The 13,721-nt window shown below is 42.3% G+C and overlaps 1 protein-coding gene across 1 annotated transcript; it reads left to right on the top strand.

Moving 5' to 3' along the window:
* Window positions 1-4,389: 4,389 nt before the first annotated feature.
* On the top strand, window positions 4,390-13,402 carry CX3CR1 (C-X3-C motif chemokine receptor 1). Its single transcript, XM_019537611.1, has 3 exons — window positions 4,390-4,515; window positions 5,501-5,568; window positions 11,597-13,402. The coding sequence occupies exon 3, from the start codon at window positions 11,624-11,626 to the stop codon at window positions 12,689-12,691; it is 1,068 nt and encodes a 355-aa protein (XP_019393156.1). The 5' UTR covers window positions 4,390-4,515; window positions 5,501-5,568; window positions 11,597-11,623; the 3' UTR covers window positions 12,692-13,402.
* The last annotated feature ends 319 nt before the right edge of the window (window positions 13,403-13,721 follow it).

A 13,721-nucleotide genomic window follows, 5' to 3' on the forward strand; every position in this document is an offset into this window, starting at 1 on the left:
TAATGCACTGTAAGGCGCATCAGAAAGAGGATCAAGATGTAGCCAGGGGTAACGCCCGGGCGGACAGAGAAGCTAAAAATGCTGCCACCCTGAGGACGCCGAAACCTGCTGACACCCACATGCATGCCCTCACTCCATCAGTGGGGGAGCTCCCGGATCCCCAGTACTCGTACAAATCAGACCTCCCTCGGGCACCTTGTGCCGGCAACAGGATGATATGTCATAACCTGTGGTGTGAGATTTATGGGGGGTTTTCTTCTCTATTGCAGCAATTCTTCATGTGGTATCTGGGTGGCTCTTTCAAAAATGCTATCTATCTCCCTGGAAGAGTGTCCTTGTTGACTGAAGGCCATTTTGAAATTTTTGAAGTGGTGATCATGGGTGTTCTTCTCAGTGTAAATTCAGTGGTATCAGGGGGCTTCGGTGTAAGTTACAGCTTTCTTGGTGTGTTTAGGGTGATTGCTGGTTCTGTGCAGATATGTATGTTGGTCCATGGGTTTCTTGTATATGGTTGTGACAGGGCAGTAGTCACAGAACTCCAAAGGAACAAAGAAAAAGAGAAACTTACTGGGGCAATGAGCATGGACAGGGAGAGAAGATGTGGTGAACCTAGGCAGGGGAAAATATGCACAAAAGCCCCGGATGGTAATTAAGGGGAACGGCTGTGAGATCCAGCAGAGCAGTGAACAAAATGCTGCCACTGCAGATGCAGCTGATCGCCATGGAGAATTAAAAGGGAGTTGCCCAAGCAGTTGGCTTTCCAAAGGGAAAGGTAAATGCCCTGAAGGAGACCCATGGGAGGATGGACCAAGGACAGTGGCACGTGGCCAACAAAGGGGACTTGGGAGAGAGCTCCAAAGACAGACGTACCAGCAGAGCCAGGGAGATGAGACAGCAGTGGCATCCAAACCAGTGAGTCTGAATCCGGTGGGTGTGGGATTCCTTCCCGGAGACCTGGAGGAGGGAAGAAGTGGAGCTGAGTGGGGATGTGAGTTTGGGGCATTGGCCCAATATACCTCTGCACTAAAAGATAAGTGCAGAGATGAACAGTGCGACAGTTTGCTTGGGACCTGTGCAGGGAAGAATGGGGCAAGCAACCAAGGGTGAGGAAGTTGCTGCTGAGAGACTGAGCAAGGCCATTTGGAGACCTGTAACTCACACAAGGGAGATCTAACAAAAGTAAAGTTATAACATCTGGTGTAGTAAGGACAGAGTATGGGGATGGTGGAGCCCTGTGAAGAGGAGCCAGCCTTCTAAACCACAGCTCTAACATCAACCTTATGTCACAGGACTGTGTTTATCTTTGGTTCGTTCCTTTTCCATCTAAGTCATGGCAGGTGAAATTAAAGGAGACTATCTGGTCCGAGAGTGAGAGATTGCAGTTTTACTTTGCGGGCATGGCTAGTCTTCCACAATAGTGGTCTGCATTGTACTATTATGAATAGTGACCATTGTGTCTAAAATTTAATGTTGGTATTGGAGTATTCCAGAAATAGTCTGATGGAGGGATGCTGCATATTGACTTTATGAAGGAAATCAATCAGAGATTGCAGGCTTTCAATCCAAATGATGAAGATGTGATCAATATATCTTAAGTATAGCAAGGGTTTGATGGTACAGTCCTTGAGGAATTTTTCTTCCAGGTGGCTCATGAAAAGCTTGGCATATTGTGGGGCCATTTTGGTGCCCATAGCTATGCCCACAGTGTGGAGGAAGTGTTGGTTAGTGAAAGTGAAGTTGTTGTGCGTGAGGATAAACTGTGTAAATTCAGTTATATCTTTGGATCTATACTCTGAGTTGCAATCTTGTTCTTGCACATATGTAAGGCAGGCTTCAATGCCATCCTGGTGTGGGATGTTGGTATATAGGTTGGTAATGCCCATGGTGGCTAGGAGGGCATTGCTTGGAAGGTGGTCTATGTTTTTAAGTTTTCATAGAAAGTGTGTTGTGTTTTGGGCAAAACTTGATATTTGGGTGACAAGGGTTTTAGGACTGACTCAATGAAACCTGACACTCCTCAGTGAGGGTTCCAGGGGTTGGATATAATAGGTCTGCCGGGGTTCTCTCGTTTATCGATTCTGAGGAGCATGTAAAAAGCTCCTGTGTTGGGTAGTGAGGGGATCAAGTTCTGTAGTTTTTCTTGTAGTTCTTATGGAAATGATTTGATGGTAGTTTAGAGTTCCAAGGTGAAAAGGAAAGTAGGATCATCCTCTAGTTTTTCATAGTATGTGGTGTCAGAGAGTTGTCTGTTGGCTTCTTTTATGTAGTCTTCACAATTAAGGTTAACTATAGCTCCTCCTTGGTTAGCTACAAGACTGTACATGAGTTATTGATTACTGTTCCCACACTACTTGCATAGAACATTTTCTTAAGTTCTCCTTCCCATTTGGGAATTCTTACTATGACAGTGACTGATTTTTTGCTATATATAGATTTGTGTGCATGTGTGGTTTTCCAGTCTTAGCTGACCACAAATGTTCATTATTTATGCCTTTACCCCTTTATTCTAATCACTTCAGCAGCAATTTGCTTTTGATTAAACACAATCATTGCTTTTACTTTCATTCTAATATCCCAGTGTTTAAATGACCAGTTAAGTGATTACCAAACAATATGCATGCAAGTGCTAAGGGTACATTTTTATTTTCTAGCCTGTTTATAAAATTTTTAACAGTGACATTTACTCATTTTAAATTGCTGGCAATTAAATAGATACTTTCAATAGTAAAAGCCACCTGATTTAAAAGCACAGTATTAGTTCTCCCCACCATTCTCCCCTCCCCCCAGTTCCCAGTTTTCATAGCTTTATAGAATCAATTCATACAGCTATTCACCTCAAATTCAAGCCTTCAAGAATTCCAGAGTGATAACAATAATCCAGACCCCCATCTCCCCTCAAAAAGAGTACTCATAACATCCTTCTCTCTCATAGTCATTACCTTTTGTTCTTAATGATATTCCATTCACTCCATACCTCATGATGCAGTGCATAGATGTCCATAAGCAACATTTAAGCTATTTGCTGACTTGAATAATTCAAACCACAATAATTAGATTTAACAAAACGGTGCTTCTGTGGTTGTTCAAATCTTGTGGCTACCACCACTGACAGCATAAATTTCAAGATCAATCCCTGCAAGATACAAAGGGGGTAGGGGGAACATTTGCTTCTTGAGTACAGACCTTTGTAAACATTAATTGGACTGGCATGCACCCATTGTTGACCCTTTTCCTGGAAGTCCAATAAATACATAGAAAGCAACAGCTTATACATAGTTACTATAATTCCTGCACTCCAAGGACAGTGGGTACAAATTGGCTTCTTTATGCTCTTCATTTCCCTGTTACATAATCTTTGTTCATGATGTTCTAAAATTTCACCAGTTAATTATCCTATGTACCAACGCCTCCAGCCCCAAACCTGGTACCAGTCTTATATCAGCTAACTCAGCTCCTAACAACCAGCAAATACTTCTGTATTTCTCCTCTGCCAAACTCTTGGGCTCTGGGTCCCCAAAGAATGCCTTCTGTACTGTCATTTTCCAATTTTCAATCTGTGCAGCGCCACACAATCAACCCTACTCAGAAATGGCTCCATAAACTTACTGAAATCATGTGGGATAGGGTACCCTAATTTAACAAAAGACTTTATCTCTATCTGTAAATGCCTTGTTTCAATCACTTGTCTCTACAGGTGATTCTTATCAGAGTTTTCAGCCTTGACAATCAGTGGGGCCTGTGGCAATAGATGCATTTCCACCAAACAGTAGCCAACCAATAATGCATGTCCACCAGAAAATAGGTACTACTTGCAACACTCTCACATGTAGTGGGGCACTAGGGACTTCTGTGGATGAGGACATTTAAAGACCCAGTAACCAGGTCTGTTGGCTCCGGGCTACCTGGTCCCATAGGTCTGCTACCTCCTCTATGAACTCATTTGGCTAATATTAACAAGATAGCCTTGTATTGGAGGGCTATAACAAAAGTCCCAATTTCTGGTAAAGACCCCCCATTCTCACTTCACCTGCATGCCAAAATCTCCAATTTTCTCCTTGAGTATCAAAAAATTATATGAAATGAAAGCAAACTTGAAAACAGTCTAAAAACACCCAAAGTAAAACTAATGGGATAGGGAGTGTCTATATTATGACTATTAAGTTAGTTTTCTTTTGCTTTGTCTAGTCACTCTCAGCATCTAAATGGTCTCTGTTAACCAACTAGTTGCATTATTGCTGCCTTCATTATCTATGCAAGATAACTGCATGAATTCCACCCTAATATTCTTGACAGATTAAGAGAGAAGATATATATATATATATGCTCTATATATTATTGCACAACACTATGTAGTTCAGCCCAGGAAACTATTCATTTCCTGCTAAATTTAACCTTAATGTCTGGGTACAAGATTTACATAATCCCATATGAGGGCAAGAAAAGAAGAATATTTTTTAAGAACCATTGTGCTCAGCTTGAGAAAGATGCTGATTTCCAGTGCAACCGAATCCTAAGGTAAGAGAAAATTATGCTTTACACAGAATTTGACAGGTGTCACCACAAAAGGGGGCTGCTTAAAAATGGTCTTGTCTGTCTAAGGAACTTATTATGTTCCAACCTCTGGTATGTGCATGAGACTTAAAGTGTATAAGGATGATGGCAAAATGAGTTAGAACTGTAAAACCAGAAAAGGGAACATGAGGTTAGTCACTGTAAGACAGAGGAGTGAAAATGTATTGTGAGATCAATGTGGAAGATAATTAAATCACCACCACCAGAAATTTTTAAAGCTAGATTGAAATGCTAATGGATTTACAATATAGAATATTCGCATCTATAAAACCTATCATCATAGGAATGGCTTAGCTGGCAAGGGTGTGAGAGACCCCTGCCCATCCCCACACTTTATGTAGTGGTTGAGTACATGTATGAGAGAAAATTCAGTAAAAAAAAAAAAAAAACCACAAAAACAACTGGCTGCTGCCAAATATATTCTGCTGAGGCAAACCATATGTGGCTGCAGTGCGATGCAGCAATGAACTAGTAAAACAAAAACTAGAGAGCTATATGCTAAGTACCCATCAGTATGAGAAGTGTGCAATTAAAACAGCAAAGAGGTGACATAATTATTTTGATTGTTCATGGCAGATATAACTAGGAAAATAGGATAAAAGAAATGTTATGATTGAATAAAAGAACTCAGGAGTATGGCACACGAGGAAAATCCCCCAAACCCATTATCTAAAACTAGTCTTGACAGCATTGGAGAAAGTCCTGTAGATTGTAAGTGTGCTACTTTGACAGGAAGACAAGAGTGGTTGATTAGAAATGTCTCAGTTCTCTAATATCAAAAACTGAATCCATGTGTAATCACATCAGTAACAAGGGGCAAAGAAGAACTAGAAGAAACAAGAAAATCAATGAGTGGAAGGACGTGGAATGAACAGTGATTTCAGATCCCTGAAATACTGAATTCTCTTTTTAAATTTTCCTGTCACAGATCATAGAAAGCAAACCTGAATCCTTAGTAAAGAAGGCCTTTTAAAAAGAACCCCTGACAAAGACCAGGTAAGAGAAAATGTGGAGAGACAGGCAGAGTGGGAAGAGGAGGTGGGCTACACACATTTTAAAGGGATCCGGGGAATTAGGTAAGCATATTAAACATCTGGCAATTATTTTTCTAAACATTATGGATAATGAGGGAGCCAGCAGTAAGCTGGAGGAAACACAAATCCCATAACTAGCCCATTCTTACGCCATCCCACCTTGTTCACCTTATCTTGGGCACTTTTTAGAATGTAAGTCCTATTGACTCTTGGTGGGTCTTAGGCAATATCTAACCCACAATGGTGTGGACACACATACATCTGGAGCTGCTGGGAAAGGGGAACGTTTCAAAAAGGCAGTAGATGCATCAACAGATTAACAGAGAGTTGAACTGAGGATCATGCTTAGGTGCTTAATAGGTAATTAGCGCTGAAAAGTCCTACATAAAAAATGAAATACTTTCTAATTACGTGTATTATATTAGGTCCTACTGGTATTCACCAGTCCTAACAATCCTTTTAAATACTCTTCCATCTAAAATTTTTGGTTTAAATATATATCATTTTTAAAGTCTTAACTGCCTGCAAGTACAGTGGACATTTATCTAGTGGATTCTGTGTCTCAGTCTATTTTGTGCTATTGACAGGAAAACTGCAAAAGATTGGGTTCATGTAATGGTCAGATAGTCTGACCTTTTTGGCCTAAATGCAATGTCAATTATAAAGCCCTCTAGTACCACCCTCACATTGCCTCTCCAACTTCTTTTAACAAGCCAAGACTGTTCTAAGTCTCTTTAGGTACTTATACATGTGCAGTGAGGCTGCTCCGACGCATTGTAATACAGTGTGTCAGAGCAGACTTTAGTAATTACCACGCTCCAGCAGACTCCAGAGTCGCATGTATTAGAGTCCACACACTGAAAAATGGAGGAGGCGGTTTAACTAAAGGTTATTCAATAAGCTTTAGTTAAGCACCCCCGCCGCCACTTTTCAGCACAGGGACGTTGATGGCCAAGACACTCCAGGCACTTTAATTAGAACGGCTTTCGGAGCTGCTCTAATTAAAGCACCCTACCTGCCACTCCCAAAGTGTAAGCACCCTTTCACTTGCATTCAATTGCTTGTCCAGAAAGACCCCAAATCTTTTCCAGTCATTGCTTCTAAGAAAAAAATATCTCATTCTGTAAATATGATCTGCATTTTTTTGTCTCTGGTTATATGACCTCAAATAGGACTGAATTAAAATGCAGATTGATCAAATGAGCTCATATTATTAGAAAACCCAACTCCCTCTGAATGACTATCCCATCTGAATCACTACTAACCCTTTTACAAATTTTTGGCATCCTCTGAAAATGCTATTGTCCATGATTTCATATTTACTGATAAAACAATGAACAATGTTGGGCCCGGAGACAAACCCACAAGACTGTGCTGGAAATACATCAGATTGATAAAAGGTTCCTCTCTTTTTGAGATCCAGTAGAGGGTCAAAGTGTGAATGACTGATCTTTGTAAACAAAAGTTTTTCTTTAAATCAGGAGGTGTGTGCTTTAAGTAAAAAAATCTTACAAATGCTTAAGGGTCATTGAACATAGATAGTATATTTATCAAAACTTGTAATCTCATCAAAAGAATGAAAATCAAATTTGTGTGACTAGACCTATTTCCCATATAGCCATGCAAACTGACAAGAATTATATTAGTATTCTTAGTATTCTTTAACTCCCATACCAAATTTTCCCTTAGTTTGCCCAGGACTGAATTCAGGTTAGTTGGGCAGTTAGTTCATCACTCTGTGGTTATTGCTGGTCCTTTTTCAGTACTGATGCATCAGCTCTCTTCCACTTTTCTGGAAATGCCTGCTATAGCTCCATTGCAACAAGCGTCTAGATGCTGCTGCCTTCTCTCCTGGTTTAGTTCCTTGAATTGGTATCTCTGCCAGTGTATCAAACAGGCTGGAGTCCATGGAATACCACTGAATAGGCAAAAGAGGCATACACCAGCCCAAGAAAGAATCACAGGCAGGGGAGAGGGGGATGTTGCCATAAGTATGCAGAAGCAAGTACATTTTCACATGAAAGAAACACCTATATGTTACATACATTTCCCCACAAAAAATACAGCTTGGCCTGAGCCTGAACCAGCAATGTATGACTTATTCAGCATAAGGTAAACATATGTCCCTACTGACATACAGCATCTGGGAAGGAAAATCCAAACCTGCCCTGGTCTTCTAAAACATGCTTTGTTTGGATGAGAAAATAAATTAAACACTCCAGCCGCGTCCAGACAAGCAAGCGTGTGCCTGTTGCGGCATCTCAAAGCAGTTTAAGACACCACAGGAGGCAAGCTGGGATAAAAAAAAAAGTTCTCTGCACTGCATATTTGCAGCGTAGACTCTAAGTCTGATAACAGGAAATCCCGGTATAAAAAAATAAACACCCTGGAAAAAAGCAGTGCAGAACACACTCCCGGAGTGTGTCCCCAAAACAACCAGAGGCTGGGTCCTCCAAAGAGGTGCTCTAGCACATGGCCAGGGTATCTCTGAGAGTATCTCTCAGAGTGTCATAGCGTGCTCTGCTGCTGCTGTAGCACACTGCCTCAGCATGCTGGAGCAAACAGAAGCAGGGCATGGCTGGCAGCAGTGGCCCGGACCAAGTAAGTAGGGACGTGGGGATGAGGGGGCTGTGTGGGTGGGGAGGATTATGTGGGGGTGGGAAGCACTTTGCAGGGCAGGGGGACTGTGTAGGAGGGGTGGGTACCCTGCCGCCCCCATATAGCACATTCCCCCTCCCCGCCAGCAGCAGCAACAAGCTGTCAGGGTGCTGGTTGGTCAGTTTCTGCCATGACCCATGCCTCCCAGCACTACACACAGGAGCTGTGCACCATTGGGCCAGGTCAGCTCCTGCTTCCATAGAGCAGGGCCACATGCAGGCAGAAGTTGGCCTGGCCCAATGGCACACGGCTCCTGCATGCAGTGCCAGGAGCCCCAGGACTCAGCAGGAGCTGGCCCAGTCCTATGTGAAGGTGCGCACCAGCGGACTGGACCAGCTTCATGCACCATGTGTAGCCCCTGGGTCAAGACCTGCTGGTGGGAGCCATGGCTGCAGGGGCAACTGTCACTGTGCATGCCTGTTGCATATCCACACCAGTGCTGGGACATGTGGCCCTGGTCTGGTGGGCCTCTTGGTCCCAGGAACCACTTGGAGGGTGTGATGGGCTGAGGGATGAAGGTGGCAGCTGAGGTGTGTATGAAAGAGATATGGGGTTGGGGGATGGGGAAGTGCTCTGGGTAGAAGCAGCTACCAGAGCTGAGCTTAGAGCCCCCCTGTCCCCCCTAAAGCAGCCTGTACAGGGGGAGGCCAGCCTAGAAGGGAAGGGATTGGTCCAGCCCAGTTGAGGACTTCCCAAGAATGGCATGGGGTTACTGGGGCTTGGGCAGAGGTGCAGGGAACAGACCAGTAAGGGCTGGCTGTCCCTACATCTTGGTGAACGAACTGTGCAGCCATGGCCCACTGGCAGCTGGCTCTGCTACAGTGCCCATTCCACAGCCCACATAGCCATGTGATGCCCATCTGAGTCTGGCAGGCATGCAGCCATGGGGCTGCAGGACCTAGGGGGCAGATGCTGTTGCAGGTGGCAGCAGGTCACAGCCAGGCAGCATCCCCCACTGACAGACTGCTGCAGTGGGTAGAGAGTTCAGGGGCCACTCTAGATTAGGGCTGCTTCAGCAGTTCAGTTAACACAAGGGGCTGGTGTCTCCAGATACCAACTAGTCAGGCCTCAGAAACTTGTGAGGGCAAGTAGCCCTGACCTGCTCTCCAAAGCAGCTTTTAATACTGCTGGGGCCAGCATGGGTGCTGGCCCAGCCTCTAGATCCCCTGGCTGAAGATGCAGGAGGAGGTGGGCAAGGTCAGTTTGCCTCAAGTGGTACAATTTGCTCCACACCAAAGTGCATGTTCAGGCACATGTGCTGAGGAACAAATCTCTGGCACAAATTTGTGCTGCTGCTATTTGAGCTGATGCAAACACACGTGCCTGCATGTGTGGACGTGCCCTCCTTGAGCAAAGATGGATGAAAATCCTTAGGGGTAAAATCTCTGGATGTTACATAGACTGTCTCAGCAGAGTGTGAAACTAGCTCTGGAATGAGAATACCTGAACTAGAACTCTAGCTCAGGGTAGGCAACCCCTGGCATGTGTGTCATAGCATGGCATGCAAAGACATTTTGCCTTGGAGCAGATATTGGGGAAGGACCTGGGGCTGCACTGCCACAACAAGGATTGGGCCCCTCATGGATCTCCTGCTGTCTGCCCCGGCACTCCAACATCTTACAAATTGATGTTGTGGCATTTTGGGCACTATGTCCAAAAATGTTGTTGATCCCTGCTCTAGCTTTTACTGTTGTTTCACTTGGAATGAACATAGGAAAACCATAGAAAAATCAGTTTCTCAGCAGTAACTCAACTGATTTAGAATGAATAACCTTCTTTTGAAATGAGAACAAAAGCCAGAAAGACTAGAAATTCAAACTGGGCTTGATTCAGTTTCATCAGGCCCATTTATTATTCATAAAGATCCACCCACTTCCCCTCCCCTGCCCCCTAGCTACTCAAGGTGGTGGGGGGGGTGGTTTGAAGCCGTCTAAGGCTGGCAATTTTGACTAAAGAGTATTTCCCCTCCATTCAGGGTCAGACTGATCCCCAAGTTTGGGGTCAGGAGGGAATTTTACCCTATGGTCAGACTGGTATGGACTGTGGGGTTTCTTGCCTTCCTCTGTAGTGGGGACTTGGGCCTCTTCCTGGGATCACTTGAGGACATATTAACAAGTTTTACAGAAGCAGGACATTGACTGTTGTAGTCCCCTGCTTTAGGATGTTAGGGGACAGGTTAGGATGTTATGTCTTCTGTTGTGTCAGGTTAACCATGTAGTTTTGCTAAGAGGTTACATAATGGATTTGCATAGGTTGGTTTGGATAGGGATAATCCTGCCTTAGACAGGGTTTTGGACTAGATGACCTATGGAGGTCCCTTCCAGCCCTGCTTCTCTGTGATTCTATGAAAAATTGCCTCCCTGTCAGGTTGTTATAGTCAATTCATAGAGACTTCAGTATTGCAAAGCCCTGTGGTGTAACAGCTAAATTCAGACTTATTTATGTGAGAAGGACTCCTGCTTTAGAGCTGCAGTAGCAGGCTTTGGGTGTGTACTGCTTAATGCTAATACTGCTTCCTCCACTCCTCATCTACAGCTACAGTAATCAGCATTAAGAGAGACCTTTGCTTGCTCTTCTCCAGCCCTCCTTCCTGTGTCAAAACCACAGAAGACAGTTTTAAATTTTATGGGCACATTTCAAGTAACATTTTTAGGGGAAAAGGAATTCTAAACTTGAAACAGAAGGCAGAAATTTCTAGCCAGAACAGAAAAAAGCTCCAATGCAAATACAAAACAAGTCAGCATGGCATAAACAAACTGTTAATGACTAGGTACGAGAGTCCATGTCTACTGAGTATGTGTATCCCAGGATACCTGTATGTCTAGCCACTTTTAGATCTCAGTTTAACTCAAGTAAGTGTAAAGGTTCGTCTATACAAGCCCTTTGACTAGCAATGATTTTCCCTTCATCATATGCTTCAATAGAGCACTCATTGTTAGGCAGTTTTGGACTTCTGTTTAGCAGAATATTATATTCCATTATATATTATTGCTCCTTGTTTGCTACAGAAGTTGCAAATGACTTTAAAAAAGAAAAAGGAAAAAAAAAGGAAGGATCCAACCTATTAAGATAATGCACATTTTGTGCAGGCCATAGGGATACATCAACTCTCCCCCTCCTCTCCATTTTTTTAAATTTATTTTCCATAAACAGGACTGCTTATATATCTCTGAATGTCAGATTCACAATAGTTCCTACATGTCACACTCATCAACAATTATATGCAATTCCTGCTATATTGTCTTAGGAAAACAGTTTGCATCTCACCTATTATTGCAATTTTTATACTACTAGATTTACCCTCTCTGATGGCTATTTTTCCCCATTTGTAGGAGGTTTTCATAAGAAAATTACTCATCATGACTGATACAATCCTGGATACAACAACTGAATTTCTCTATGATGAAGACTCTCTTGTTTGTGATAAAGTGGACATCCAAAAGTTTGGAAAAGTATTCTTGCCAGTATTTTACACTATTGTGTTTCTCCTTGGCCTGGTAGGGAATCTCCTTGTGGTTTTTGCCTTCCTAAAGGCTGGCAATAAAAAGAGCACTGCTGACATTTATCTCTTGAACTTAGCCATCTCAGACCTTTTCTTTGTGATCTCTCTTCCATTTTGGGCTTTCTATGTGAGGAAAGGATGGAAACTTGGAACTGTTTTCTGCAAACTCATTTCCTCACTCTATTATGTGGGTTTCTTTGGTGGCATGTTTTTTATCACAGTTGTAAGTATAGATAGATATCTGGCTATAGTTCAGGTAACTTTTTCTCTGAAATCCAGAACAATTGGCCATGGCTGTATTATTACTCTTTTTGTGTGGATAGCAGCAGCATTATTCTCAGTGCCACAATTTGTGTTCACCGAAAAGGTAAACAAACAGTGCACTGCTAATTACCCAGAAGATCTCCAAATTATTTGGCCAGTTTTTTGCAATGTAGAAATGAATGTCATAGGGTTTCTTATCCCAATCTGTATCATGAGCTACTGCTACTTTAGGATCATCAGGACACTGCTTTCCTGCAAAAATCATAAAAAAACTAGAGCTATCAGGTTGATTTTAGTGGTGGTGATTGTGTTTTTCCTCTTCTGGACCCCATACAATGTACTGATTTTTCTAGACACTTTAAAGTACTATTTCAACTTCTTTGCAAAATGTGACCATTCAATATTTTTAGACTATGCCATGCATGCAACTGAAACCTTAGCATTCAGTCACTGCTGTCTCAATCCAGTTATCTACGCTTTTGCTGGTGAAAAATTCAGGAAATATCTTTGCTCATTATGCCTAAAGTGCTGTTCATTCATTTGCTTCTGTGGGCCCCGCAGCTGGTACCAAGCTGGCCCTTCACATATCCCTCCAGAGAGTATTCCAAGCAGTAACCAGACCCAGATTACCAGCGATCCGGATGCCTTGCTTGTTCTGTGAAGGACTTTGTTAAGAAGTAAATATGTCTTTGATAGAGGTTATCATTCAGGCACTCAGGTTTAGCATGTGAAAGTACTTGAGGTTGCCACTGATCTACAAGTATTTCTTTCCCTAAGCATTATTTTAAAACAATGTATCAAAATCTTAATGGCACAATAAAATAATGGATGGGATCTGAATTCTGAGGGGAAAATGGAAAGAAAAACAGCAACTTGTGCAAGGAATAGAAAGAAAAAAATAGGAATAGATCATATAATAGACATTCATATATGAAAAGACTTAGGAAAACAGTTTGCATCTCACCTATTATTGCAATTTTTATACTACAGAGATTTACCCTCTCTGATGGCTATTTTATACATTCAGGTGCATGTATATAACTATGTCTGTATACACAAACCTCTTGTAAGGAAAGTAAACTGTCCAACGGATAGATAGTAGTGAAAAATATTTGATATACGGCCCATTGGTTTTCTCTTGGAGTACAGCATGAGCACTGGAACACTTCATTGTTTCAGTTTTGGAGACAGTAGCATGTTGTACTGTACTATATGTTGTATGAAACAACAGCCTGTTCTTACATGAGGGGTCAAACTTGGTTTAAGTGTTATGTAATAATCAGATGGGAGTGATTTTTGCATTTATGGATTAACTCTTGCTGATTGATACAAGTGTTTTATTTGTTAACATTTACCTAATAAAAGGCCTATTAAAAATAATGTCCTTTCTATTATTTGGTTAGTGCCAACAATCTGTTTAGCATTGGCCAGCATGCAAAAATGAGGATTGATGTCCACCTCTAAGCCCATAAAATCCGTCCAAGCCCACTAAAACCAAATAATCTTCCTACTATCGATTTCATTATGCTGTAGATCAGGCACATAGAACCTTGAGACACATGATTTATCCCTTCCTGAACTTAGGCCTAACAGGTTGACACAAAAATGACAGGACACATTTGGAAACCTAGAAGTGAGAATAAATAAGATTGTTTTGTTTTGTTCAGTACATCATTGTCAGTTCAGTTATA

The sequence above is a fragment of the Crocodylus porosus genome, unplaced genomic scaffold (genome assembly GCF_001723895.1).
Source record: "Crocodylus porosus isolate Cpor-Errol unplaced genomic scaffold, CroPor_comp1, whole genome shotgun sequence".
In the NCBI taxonomy this organism is placed as follows: Eukaryota; Metazoa; Chordata; order Crocodylia; family Crocodylidae; genus Crocodylus; species Crocodylus porosus.

Coding starts and splice junctions, on each gene's coding strand:
- CX3CR1 (XM_019537611.1), top strand. CDS start 11,624: ATGACTGATACAATCCTGGATACAACAACTGAATTTCTCTATGATGAA.